A 13,424-nucleotide genomic window follows, 5' to 3' on the forward strand; every position below is an offset into this window, starting at 1 on the left:
AACAGCAACTACTTTTTTGTAACCTTTCAGGTCATGGTGTCTGGAAAGTCACTATGTAGTAATACTAGTTCAATTAGAATGAAGATTTTTATCCCTTCTTTGGGCTGAACTTAAAAATCCAGGTTATCGTCTTAACAGCTCTAAATATGACTAACAGAAGAATTAGTTGTCATTTTCTAATGATGTTACTTTCTTCCTGCAGACCTACTTGTTCAGAAACCATATAAATTAAATAATCTGTGCTATCAGGAAATCCATAGGAAAATTTTGAAAATCCCTTTTAAAATGTGTTTAATTTTTTTCATAAAATAAAGCATATAGTAAGCGTTATCAGAAATGTAGAGTGAAATCCTGGCTTTTTTGTAAGCAGCAGCAAAACTAAACTGACTTGAGTGGGGACAGCTCTTCATCTTCCACAGTAGCTGCAATGCCCTGAGATCTGCTGGTTGATATATGGGACCATAATGAGGTTTGCTATGGGTCCCTGGCTTGGTGAATGTTGCATTTCAATAATATGAACCTGGTAAAAAGACTCCCTTTGACTTCAGTGGGCTTTCCATCAGATTTAACACCCAGGCTATAGAGCTAGATACAAATTAGAGTGTTCATTTGGTTTGATCTGTATCACTACTATATGCATTTTAAAACATTTCTTCCTGAGTTTCATTATGTTTCTACTACATTCACAGAGCTATATAGATTTCCTCTGCTCTGCTAACTAATTTACTCCAAGAAAAATCTTTTGCTGTGAAAAGTGCATTACAAAAATCTTATTTTCTCTGAGCAATGTGTGTGAATAAATTAAAGGAACTTAATTATTTTCTGAATAAAACAAAACAAAAGAATCAAGCCTTGGTAGTTAAGTGAAGAATTATATTGTTTAGACTATCTATAAGGGGCCAGACTGGCAGGGAATCTTAAGAGACTCCAATGACAATCCCAAATGCTGGTTCACTGTTCTGCTTGGAAGATTTGATTTTTGGGTTTTTTTTTTTTGTTCATATGTTTTTGTTTCAAGCCCCCCTCTTTATAACTGCATGTTCAAAATAGTACTTTGTCTAGTTTTAATGGAAGAATCTACAACCTAAAGGCATGAGAGAAATATCTTCTGCCTCCTCATCCTCCTCCCCTTGCCAGGAGAGACAAGTTAATGGGGCTAGGCTTTGTCTGTTCTCATTTTGTCTGCAAGGATGGAAGTGACACAAAGAGCCTGTGTCCCAGTGCAGAACTAGAAGTAACACATCTTCATGTATTTGTTTCTGGGAGTTGTTACCTCAGCACAGGAAAACAGAGATGTAGACACTCACTCAGCTACTAATACTGGTGATGCTGCTGTAGAAGCCTGCCTGGAGACAAGCATGCTTACCTGAAGCCAGAAACTTGAAGCCAGTCCCACTATATCTTCTTTACTCTCTTTATTTGAACTACTGGTATGAAGTTACCTTAAATGTATCTGGACTGATGCAGTGCAGCATAGGTGAAGTGCTCAGCAACCAGCGTTGATTGCTCTAGTGAAGATGGAAAGTGGAGTTAGAGCTCTGGAATTCCAGAGAATGGGCTTTTGTCCCATTTCTGTGTTGGAAGGTGATAGTTGGAGGAGTCAGGTTCCTCCAGTGAATTGTTTGGTACTGGGAATTCTCTGGGTCTATCTATCAGACTGCAAGCTCCATTTCCCTGCTGTACTTTGTATCCTTAGCAAGCTAAACTTTTCAGGAGATGACAGAAGAAATCGTTGTGGCTGGAACTGAATAAATAAAGAAGGGTCATTAACCTTTGATTATCCACTCAAGTGATTCAAACCATCTCCTGAACAAGGAGATGGATACCGTGCAGAGCCAGCCAATTTTTCAAGTCTGAGCTCCAGTGAGAAATGGAGTAGTATCTAAGCTATGGGTCTTGTGGTAGGGAACTTTGATCATCTTGCAAGACTGAGAGCATCACCAACGGAGTGTAGAGATCATAAAAGAAAAGCCTTCTTACTGGCTGCTTTTGAAGAAATCAGGAATTTCCCAGGCTCTGAAAGGACATGCAATAATGTAGAAACAAGGGAGGAAAGATCTGACTTTCAGGAGGAAGGACAAGCTTTACCAGGCAGTGCAAAACAAATGCAAACATTTTTTCTTATGTAAGTATGATGTCTGATACTGTTCCTAGCCAGCTGTATATATCAAACATTTTTCATGGGTGTTGACTAAAAATACTAGCGCACAGTAAACTTGAGCACTCAGCCTATATTGCTACAAGTGAATCTCTAGTCAATGTCCATGGACCATGTTTGTTTTATGATGTCAGGCACCAGAGTATCTGTACCTTCCCCGCTTCTTTGGGAAATACGTACGTCTAGGAAGGAAGAGAAATAAGATTTGGTAATTCACTGTTGAGTGAATTACTCATATATGAGGTTGGCTCAAACCTGTCACGTACAACTTCAGAGCAGTGCTTGTCTCACCAAAAAGTGTGAATATAACATGAGCAAATGTTGGTAAGCATCTGTGAGCGAGGCCATCTGGGCTGAGAAGAGAGACTTGTATGTAACCCTCCAATACTGGAACTATATTGGATAAGCTTTTGGTGAGGCAAACTAGGAATGCCAAAAATGCTAATCTTCATTTGCATGCATTCAGAAACTACTACTATCTACCTAGACACAGTTGGCACAGACTTCTTGTTGAAGAGTACTGAGTAAGGAGACTGTAAATTATATAGAGGGTTGTTTTTCTGTTCATGATTTATCTGAAGTGTCAGGTTCTGTGTCTTTTCAAACAAAAATAGTTTATAAAAGACAAATTGGATGATTTTGGATAGAAGGCAGAAAACTTGATGTTTTCTCTCTGCCTTTAAAACATTTGTTTACAGCTTAGAAAAAAAGGAGAGAAATGTCTTTGAAGAGACAAAAGCAAAGGAAATGTCAGATCCGATTTTTAAAGTGAACTTTACTACCAAGTCCATTATTTTCTGTGAACAAATGCACCAAAACTTTCAGAATTGTTTGAGAGCTTTTGTAGATGATGCATGTGCACTTTCGTTAGGTTGGTGAGAAGTTTTTTTATACACTTATATCTGCACTTTGTGGTAACTAATAATGCACTTACAGGTGTGGGCAGTAGTTCTTTCTAAAACGATTTGGGTTCTCTGCTTTTTCTGAAAGCTGCTTGGTGAAAAGTGGACCATGTAACACAAGTACTCCGTAATTGCAGTAGGAAGTCAGGACTAAATGAGAAATTAAGCACAGAGAAACCTCTGTAAATATTGACCTGAATTTCTAGTGGCAAGTGGCAAAATGTTTGGTTGTGGAGCTGTACCCAGGTGTGGAAAGGGGAATGGAGAACAGAGGAAGAGGGAACGTGTTGGATTTTGAACTTGATTCATGTGGAGAGAAATGCTGAAAACTGTACTTGTGAGACACCTGGCTTTCCTTTGGGCAGTTCAGTCTTCATGGTACTAAGCCTGGAAGACAGCAGTGATCAGGCCCTCCCACTCAATCTGGAAATGATGGGGAAATCATGGAACAGGTGGGGTTAAATGACATATAACCCATTTAATAGAAGCAAACCTTTATGTTTCTACAGAACCATACACAGGGAAGAACAACTATTCTGTAAAAAACATGTTTCATGGTAGGACTTTTAAAGTAGAGGTCAGACCCATGTAAAATGGCTTTTGTTAAATTAATTATGGAATGATTATGGAATTAATTTCTGTAATGACTCTCTTTTCATTTCCATTCCCTTAGGGATACGTGCCATGAACTCTTGGGACATGTGCCTCTACTTGCTGATCCCAAGTTTGCACAGTTTTCACAAGAGATAGGACTTGCTTCACTGGGAGCATCTGATGAAGATGTTCAGAAATTAGCCACTGTGAGTCAAAATCTTTTTGTGGCATGCTCTCTCATCTGTTCTCTGGTTGATGAAGTGACATGCATTGTCTTATTAGAGCTGACTGCATTTTCAGGTTGCGGATGACTATGATGTGACAATCACAGAGCTTTAGGTATTTTTCCATTGTTTTTAATAAGAGCAAAGCTGAACACACTAGTCTTCAGGTAGTCAGTTTTACTTTTTATGTGCAATAACCACCATTTTTCAGGGCTAGCTGAGATGGATTTTGTCTACTTTAAGGTGCTGAAAACAAGTAAGCAAGGTAATTTGGGGAAAAAAAAAAAACCCCAAACCCAAAACCCCAACATTTTGGTGTGTGCTCCCAGCTCTACACTGTTAGCTCCTCCACAGGTGGCAACTCTGGCTCTTAGCACTGCTATTTCCGTACTCACTGTTCTGTTTTGCAGCTGTTCACTGTATTGTAGCGTATGATGGATTTTGAGATGATGTTGCATCCTTTCTACTGCTCCTGTTGGAGAATATGTAGTTACTAAGCCAAGGCTGTGCAGCAGTAGATCTAGACCTAAATCAAGTGCCTCAGCCAGTGGCTGTGAGGTGGATTTTGTGTTGCATCAAATGAGGCGCATGCCAGTAGATAGTGTGAACTGGAAGAGGCTGCATGTTAAAGATGTTAGATGCTACTGACCGCCCAACTGGAGCCTTCTTGCCCTTTGTGTGAGGGGACCCTCAGGTTGCACTGTCAAGTTGCCAGGACTCTCAGCTCCTGCCCATCTGTCAGCCCTGCTGTATTGCCATTTGCAAATAACTCATATGCAGCCCTTTGCATCATGACATAAGTTGGTGACCGCTGGTGTATACCATTTGCTCTGTTCAGTTGTTTTAACTTACTGTATGCTTCCTTTTGTGTATCCTGTTAAAACTAATGCTGCAAATAATTTAATGAACTATATTATATTAAAAAACAATTCCATATTTAAATGTTTTATCTCATGAAAAACTGTGACAACCAGCAAAAGAATTGGCTACTTTAAATCTTATCCAGCATACTACTGCTTTTCTACATGAGAAGTGCAGTGGGGATTTAAAGGGTTGGAAATAATTTGGACACAGTGTTGAAGGCAGATTCAAACCAGGTTCAATTAAACTGTAATAATTTTGATGCACTGGCTTACCAGTGGCTTAGAGTCCCATCTACTGAAAAAGGAGTTTGTACCCATTTGTTAGTTTTTTTTCCTGTAGCCCTCCAGAAGTAGCCACCAAATTTATTTAATCAAATGGGCCTCACTCCTTAGTTAGACAGGCTCGATGTCTTGCTCATGGCCAGTTCCTCTCACATGCTTCAGGGTGTGTTCCTTGGTTTTCTAATGGATGTCTACTGAGAAGAAACTGTTGTTTGTATGGAAGAATCATGAAAGTTGTGTGTCTGTTTGCACATTTGCAAGGAAGGGACTTAGTAGGAAGCAGACCTACCTTGTCACGACCCACAGCCTCAAGAGAAACTAGCTAACTGGCTGTCCCTGTAGGTACTTTGAGGAAAAAAATATGTCCAAGTTTTTCACCCCAAAATAACCTTGGATGACATGGGCTTGTTGCAGAGGACAATGTTGGGACTGATCTGTTTGGGGAGAGATATTAATATAAAGTGACCTCTGAATATTACATAAATGCTTTTACTCCTTCCCCTCACACAAGTTCCCAGTTATGACTGACTGTGTCATCCGAACAATGAGCTGCTCCTGAATCACAAAGCCAAAAATAAAAGAAGACAGCTGAATCACTTTCCCTTATCACACTGAGAAGTTGATATCTGAGTCAAAGTTGATTTCTCCTCCCATGCTGGAAATAGCTCTTTCAGGTGGAAGAGACATTTAGAGAGAGACTTAAGGTAACCCAGGTGGTGCTATAGAAGCACAATGAGGGGCTGTACTCCCCTGGGGCAGGTGCTTGACAAATACAGAGATGTTACTTGGCCTAAAATTTGCAATGTAAACAGTCAAATTGAGAGCAAGTAGAGGGAACATCTCTCAGCAGTGAGGGTGAGGAGGTCAAGAAATTAATTCAGCTGAGCACCAAATGTCACCTGAGGTGCTATTAACTGGCTTTTGCAACACTCGCTCCCATTTCCATCCTAGATAACAACCAGAGACGCAGTGAGTTGAGAAATGCCAGCCAAGAGTGTTAACACAGAAAAGCAGTGCAGGTTCCAGTGAGGCAACTTCAAAGTAAATAGAAAAACAAATGAACGGACAGAGAGCATGCATATTAATGAGCTTGAAGCAATATGCCCAAAGCAAGCTTGCTGTTAGCATGACCTGTTTCAAAAGATAGTGACGTTAACAGCTGAGCCATTGCAGGGAGGACAATGGCTTTAGGAATAGAGGGAAATGCCTCTTAGGAATTCAGACCAGAAAGGGAAGAATTATTACATGTGATTTCGTCATCTTCCACTCGATTCTGCTTTCAAAAGCCACCACATATCAGCCTTGATAGATTTGCTCTTTATGCCCCATCAGTCCTGAGCTGCAAAGGAAACGTGCTGATTTTTTTGTCCCTGCAGAGCTGACATGGTGGATGTAGAGCAAGCTGGAGCCTGGCCCCTGGACAGACTAGAATTGTTTGCTAAATTGCAATTAGTCACATCTGTGCAGCCCCACTGAGGGCAGGGATTAAATGGGATAGCGTTGCAGAGGCCCTGGTGCTGGCCAGCTGGAGGGGGAAGCATGGCTGCAGAGTAAGAGGGTTGAAAAGGAAGGATGTGAGCTCCCTTCATCCTCTTGTTTCAGTCCGGTAGCCAGTTTGGGGCAAGGAGAAAGGAATGGCTTCTGGTCCTTTTTAAACTTAAGCATTCTTACTATGAGAAGTGGAATACTGAAAGAGCCAAGCAACTGTCTTTGCAGTGGTTTTTTTGAGAGATGCAGTTTCCTTTACAATGTTTTAAGAGAGTAAGAAAGAGGGAAGATACAAAAAACAAGTGACTGAGAGATACGTTACTGAAAGAAAACGAAATATTTGCACAATCCACTTTTTTTGCTTGTAGTGTGGTATAATGAGGTTACTAGTTGAGGAAATACAATACTGGCCATGCATGTCTCGGTGCTAATTATCATCATAATCACTAATGTCTTGTGTTACTCCGTGTGACTTTCTAAAAATGCTTTTGAGTTGATTTTTCAAGCATGCCTGGTCTTTCTACTTTCACATAGTGCAAAAATAAACAAAGACTGTCTTTTCTGCTTACCGATCAAACCATAAGCTGTAGGGAGGACTTGACATGAGGTGTTTCAACTAATTTATATAATATATCATTTACAACATATTTAACAGCACATAACGTAAGGTTTTGTCAGGAAAATTGTACAAAAAATATACCTTAGTTTACGTTTCAGTATTACCTTGTAATTTGTGGACTTGGGAGCCAGAGAGCAGCTGTCTTTGTAAAGCTGCAAGTTGATAAGCAGGATCCTGTCTCTCTTTCTAATGGCAGAAATGACTCCCAGCTCCTGCTGAGTTGTTTCAGTGCAGCTCAGGTTGCCCCTTCCTGATGCAGTATGTATAGGATGTCTTCGTGTATATAAAATTCAGGGGGACACATTAACTGGTGATGGTTCAGAAAAGAGGACGTTAGCAGAGTGTCTATGGTTTCTATGCCATTTATCATCAAATCTTCCCACTCAAGAATTGGGCCATTAGGGACTAATTAGTCACCCTGTAGGGTTTTTTTTCCCAGTAATTTCTTACTGGAAGTTAACGTTTAAATCTTCAGTTCTCTAGAACTATAAAATTGTCACCTTTTAATCTTTCCTGATATTTGTTCTGGTATTTTAACAGTGTGGGACAGTAGAAATCAATAAATTTCTCTTCTTTTTGCTAGCCTTTATGCAGAAAACCACAATAGTGAGTTGCTTCTGAATTTGAAGGATTTGTGTGTGATGAGGTCTTGTAAATGCATTTCAGGCTTGTTATGAATCTAAATGTTTTACCTTGCCTGGATGATGACTGAGGCCAATGGTTTATTTCTAAAGCTGACTTTAATTTATCCATATACGTATCACAAACAAAATATTTTAGATATATATGCTGGGATAAAAATAACGTTCAGAACTGCCTCTCTGGCAGAAGTCAGTGGTAATTCATGTGAGCTTACTTGCCTGTCTTCTCTCAGGATCTACGTTATCTGGTCTTATTGGCTTCATTCTAGTTCTTCTCCCACGCTGAACAACTGGCACATAATTCAGGACAATTACACGTTATGTTTGCTGAGGAGATAACCCGAATGGAAGAAACAGGAGCATTGCAGATAAAGACTGAGTTGCATTTGGTAACTTCGGGTAGATGCAGCGTTCGTGGTCTCGCTAGACAGAGCAGACTGTTGCAGTCTCTCATCTTCACAAACAACAGATTAGATTCTCCAGAGGGGCTATTGATAGTGCTAGGCCATAAGTACAGCTTGTGAACTGGATTACTGTCTTCCTCCATGAATGAACAAATGGAGCTGAGAAGAAAACTATGAAAATACTTGAGATTTCGAACATTCCCACTGTGCATCTGAAAAATCAAGACCGCTTGAATGTTTCTCATTTATAGTTGCAAAATGATAGACAGTGAACTAAGCACTGTGCTAAGTCTGTGATCAGCTCCCCTGCTGAAGCTATTCTGCCATATAAAAATAATTATGTATTGGCCAACTGAAACCTGGAATTACACCCCAAGAGCTATGGCATTCACTGAGCATATTGAAGTTTGACATTCAAATCTCTGCTCGGTCTTTTTCCTGTATCCCAATCGCATGCCATGTGTGACGAATGCCAAGAGTGAGCACGGTGAATACCCTAAGTCCAGTGGTGACATAATGGAGTTCCTTGCAAAGGAGTCGCTTCCAGCTACACCTGTAGTTAATGAATAAAGGAGCTGCAGCATGAAGAGCTGGCAGTGAATGTGATTTAAAAACTGCTTGAGTAAATTGTGATGGACTTGCAGAAGACATATGAAATGACTCTGATTTGGGATGTGTGTCACTTAGGGAAGATGAACCAATTCCCAGGCTAAAAGCTAGGACTATAAAGCTGAAATCAGGTATGATGGATCACTATAGCTGGACATTGTCCTGCCACCAGCATGAGACTGGAAATACTGTGATCCGTATTGTTCATCAGTAGGTGGTCTGGGCTATGTTTCTGTTCCTGACTTTGACCAGGCAAAAACACCCATATGCGGATGTATTTGGAAATTGCCCAAGTGCAAAACCTGAAACTGATACAAGAAGCAGAAGAGAAAGCTGATGAAACCTTGTGGCTTTCTTAATCATCACAAAGTCATACAGGTCTGTTTGAATCAGGAGAGAAGGATAACTTACTGATGGGTTACTTTCCTTTGATTGGTGAGGTGTTGCTGGGCTCACTGACTGCTGCTCTAAAAGCATGCCCTAATTTGTGGGTTTGCTCTGCGTAATGTTCTAAAGGAATTAATAGCGGGTAATGGTCTCAATTTTTTAAGAGTTTCTTTCAGCAATACTTTTTAATAAAGTAGCAGAAGCACTGATGTCAGGTCCTTCCTACAGTATGCGTAATCAAATAGGTAAGCAGAAAAGATAGTACATATATCACAGAACAGGACTAAAGGGGAAAAAACCTTGTAGATTCCAGGGATCAATATTTAATATTTTAGAATACTGCAGTGTTCCCCTGCAGTGTGTTTTCATGGTTATCATGTCAGAGATTCATGGCACAAGAACAAAATCTCAGCAGCAATACCTAACTAGCTTTGTAGCTCAAACCCAAATGGCTCTGTACTACATAAAAATAAGCTAGCACTCCAGAGAAGTTACTACAGGGAGAATCTGAAGAGTTCTGTTGCTGAAATGGGAGCAAATGCTCAATGTTTTTTGCAGGAATTGTGACAGTTTGTTGAGGCCTTTGTTTTGGGCTTGGAGAGAGTTTGTTTCCAGGTTTGGATCTGTAAGAATTGCTGTGCTGGTCAGGCCACATGGCTGGTGCCTTGTGCCCAACTGCAGTCATAAATAGCTGCTTAGGAGGGATGTAAGAACAGGATAAGCATACCTGATTTTTTTCAAATGTTTTCTAAGTTTCTGACCACTCAGAAACTCGGGGAACCCTTGAGCCAAATGTGGTTTCTATGTATTTAATTATCCTGAATGGATTTCTGTCCACAGGCAGCTGTTTATCTTTTAAGATGTGTAAATTTTTAGTACCTGCAGTAACTTTGGCAAAGAACTCTATGGCTCAACTATTCACTGTCCAGTGAACTATCTCCTTCTATTGTTTTTAACCTGATTCCTACTAGCTTTTTTGTATTTGAAGAGAGATCAAATCATCCCTGTACGCTTTCTTTATGCCATCATGACTTAACTGTTTCATTTTCTCTCTTAGTTGTCTCCTTTTCTGGATTGAAAAGCAATCATTTGTTTAGTTATTCATCATGTGGAAGATGCTCGGTAATGTTGAGCATGTTATCCCCTCCCTGAACCCTTTCCACCTTTCCAGCTAGAACTGGAAAAGAAAGAGGATATCTCAGTCACCAGGCTGGGGAGTGGGGTAAACAAGCAGTTCGAACCCTAATCCGAGTTTTGGTTAAGAGCGGCACTGTGGGTTGGATGTGCTTGCTGTAGAAGTGGGAGCCTTTTGTATGGCAGGAAGAGTGGACCTGATGTTGTAGAGCTGACATGGTTTGCTGCTTAGGGACAGGAGAAATGGGCTGCATGCGGCAGGGAAGTAGGATTCAGCGGATCCATCTTTATCAGCCAGCATCGCTATTCAAGGATACGAGTCCCTGCAGTTTCTGATCAGCAGAAGGTACAAAGGGGTGATTCTGCTGTTGCAAATTCTGTGAGAGCATGGGAGAAGTAATTTAGATGGTGGAGAAATCATGTGTCAGCCACTGCAGTGAAGGTGGGGAGCTGGACTACTGATGTTGGAATTGTGGTTTGTTTTGTTTTTTTTTATTTGCAGAGGGTGGTGTAAAATACTAGTTTGCAAAACATTTTTAAATACAAACCTCCTGCTTTAACTAGTTTCTGGTCTAAGTAGGTCAACGTAGGACGTGTTACATCTGGAATGAAACATTTCGTGCTTTGTACTGTGTCACTCAAAGTTGAGAACGTGAAGGAGGGTTCGCCTGTTGCTATGAGGGTTCCCATTTGGTCAGGTCAGTGACCTGCTTCTTGAGAGGATCTCGGGTTGCCCTAACAGACAAAATTTTGCACTCCAAGTAACTAGAAATAGTGGTGTTCTGTAACATGCTTGTGTGTTTGTATGCTTGGGCCCAACCCTGTAATGAGGAAGCTAGATGCAAGAGAGAACTAATTTGACTTAATTGGGAGCAGGGAAGGAATTAGAAATTTCGCTGTAGAAATAATATAGCTCCTTTTAGACAGGATGCAGTTTATGAAGATCAAGCCCTAAGCAGTTAGAAATGCTAAAGAAAAAGCCTCTAATAAAATAACAAATTACAGCCAGACACTGGATTTGTTTTTATTTCTTGTAGCATTATGTTTCCAAAAGTGGTTAGATCATAATCTGTGAGGTTACTGAACTGCAAATGCAAATTTACATGCACACAAGTAATACATTTTGACATATAGGTTAACAAGAGAATGGTGCAAATTTCACACAGCACTGGCTTGCTAATTACGTTTGTTTATTTTCAGAAGCAACTTCATTTTCATTAAGAAATTGCAGATTCTGCAATAGTAATCTTTGCTGGTAGTTCAATAGCTCACACTCTGAACATGTGCTCTGCTACAACAGTAATGAAAGTGAGCCTCAAAAAAAGAGCTCAGGAAGAATTTGTGGAATTTAGGAGTGCATGCAAGTGGCAAGCATCTACCATTTTGGTGTTGGATCCAGTTGAGATAGGTTGAGGAATAGGTGGTAGGAGTCTTATGAATTTTGATAGGGTTTTTTGTGTATTTGTTTTCTCTTTTGACCTAGAGTAGGAAATGTATTAGCAAAAAGGCATAAAATGTGTTTTATAGAACATATGTAACTGGGACAAAAGAAAGGACCCAGCATAAGCTTCCAGTGAGCAACAATAGCACAAGCATTTTGGGTAACAGCTCCAAATAAAGCACATAAGTTACAGGAATAAAGGTTTAAATAAAGAAAATGGGGGGAAAAAAAGCAGTAGAGGAAAGGTTTTGAATATATTGCTGCTGCTGTTCCTGACTGCCCTGTGCTTTCACCGATATGTTGAAGGAAAGAGATAATCCTTGGCTCTGTGTAGATATCATTCATACTGACACTGCTACACTTATTTTTCTTTGATCGTAGCACATACACGTGAAAATAACTTGTAAAATGCATTCATGTGCAGTTCAGCACTGTGGGGGTCTCATGCTGCTAAAGCTTTATTTGTGTACTGTAGTATGTCCTGTACTATGTTAAGAAGTATTTTCAGAGGAATATATAGGTGTCGAAGCACACTAACAAACTAAATTTTATAATGCTCTTTGCTTTTTCTATTGTGTTTGCTTACATACTTAAATCTGTAAGATTCTGTAACACAGAGTGGTAATTATTTTAGTCATTTGTACAAGACGTGGAGATCCTCCGGCAGTAGCACACAGGTATATGGGGAAGTGAAGGCGTTCAGGACATGGCAATGTCAGCCAATGTCAGCTCATTTCAGCCATGTCTAGGTGTCACTTAGGACCGAGGGAATGTCTGTGCTGTGGGTGTGCAGGTAGAGGAGTTGGCTGTATCCATGTTTTCCATGGAGCCAAAGCAGCTCAGGAATGCCGTGCAAAAGAAGTTTTGGTGAATGCAAATTCAGCTCCCTGAATGCAGCGGCCTGGTTATCTGGCTGGGACCTGCAGTGCTGTTGGGGTGGGCCAGCTCAAAGTTCCCCTCACTCAGGGATCTGTGCACCCTGCTGCACTGCGCAGTGCAACCATGTCTGCGACCCTGCACACTGGCCCTCCTTTCAGGGGTCAGTGGGCCCATCAGGAGAAGAAAGCCAGGAGATTCTGCTTTCAGGCAGAAACCAAACCAATTATGTGTAATGAAGAAAGTCCTCAAACCATGCACTTCATCTCTTTATTGTCTGGAATATTTCAGTAAATAATTTTGCTTCCAGGAGGGACATTCATACATGTAGCTACTATGCATAAGCATCATATAGAAATACCATCTTACGGAAAGTCTTAAAATTCACGTCTGTACAGAGCTGAAAAGATCCTAACTTAATATTCACAACTATGCACTAATCTGAATTGTTTTAAATACTGGCTCAAGGACTGAGTGTACGGCATGTGTTCAGTCTAATTCTCTCACCCAGCATGTTCCTGGGTATATTCTTTGTATGCACAGATAAAAGTATGGAAGAAAGACAAAATATGGCTGGTATCCATAAAGAGCTAACTATGCCTAGGGCTTAATTACTTAATGCTGCAGCTTTGGAAGTGGTTCTTGTGCTTCTCGTCATCTTTCTATCAAATGGCATCAAAGTGCTGGATGGAATATGGTCCCATAAATTTTTAATTGAGATATTTTTGGGTGATCTACCATAATGATTTTGTAAGTATAGCTTAATTATATATTTATAGGTCCAACTCTGACACTGCAGAAG

The 13,424-nt window shown here is 40.3% G+C and overlaps 1 protein-coding gene across 1 annotated transcript in view; it reads left to right on the forward strand.

The window, feature by feature from the left end:
• The window catches only part of TPH2 (tryptophan hydroxylase 2), a 53,216-nt gene that overhangs the window by 19,462 nt on the left and 20,330 nt on the right, over positions 1-13,424 (forward strand). Inside the window, exon 8 of the mRNA XM_075495687.1 lies at positions 3,734-3,860. Coding sequence (XP_075351802.1) covers positions 3,734-3,860 — 127 coding nt within the window. The remainder of the gene's footprint in view (positions 1-3,733; positions 3,861-13,424) is intronic.

Source organism: Mycteria americana, chromosome 1 (assembly GCF_035582795.1).
Source record: "Mycteria americana isolate JAX WOST 10 ecotype Jacksonville Zoo and Gardens chromosome 1, USCA_MyAme_1.0, whole genome shotgun sequence".
In the NCBI taxonomy this organism is placed as follows: domain Eukaryota; kingdom Metazoa; phylum Chordata; class Aves; order Ciconiiformes; family Ciconiidae; genus Mycteria; species Mycteria americana.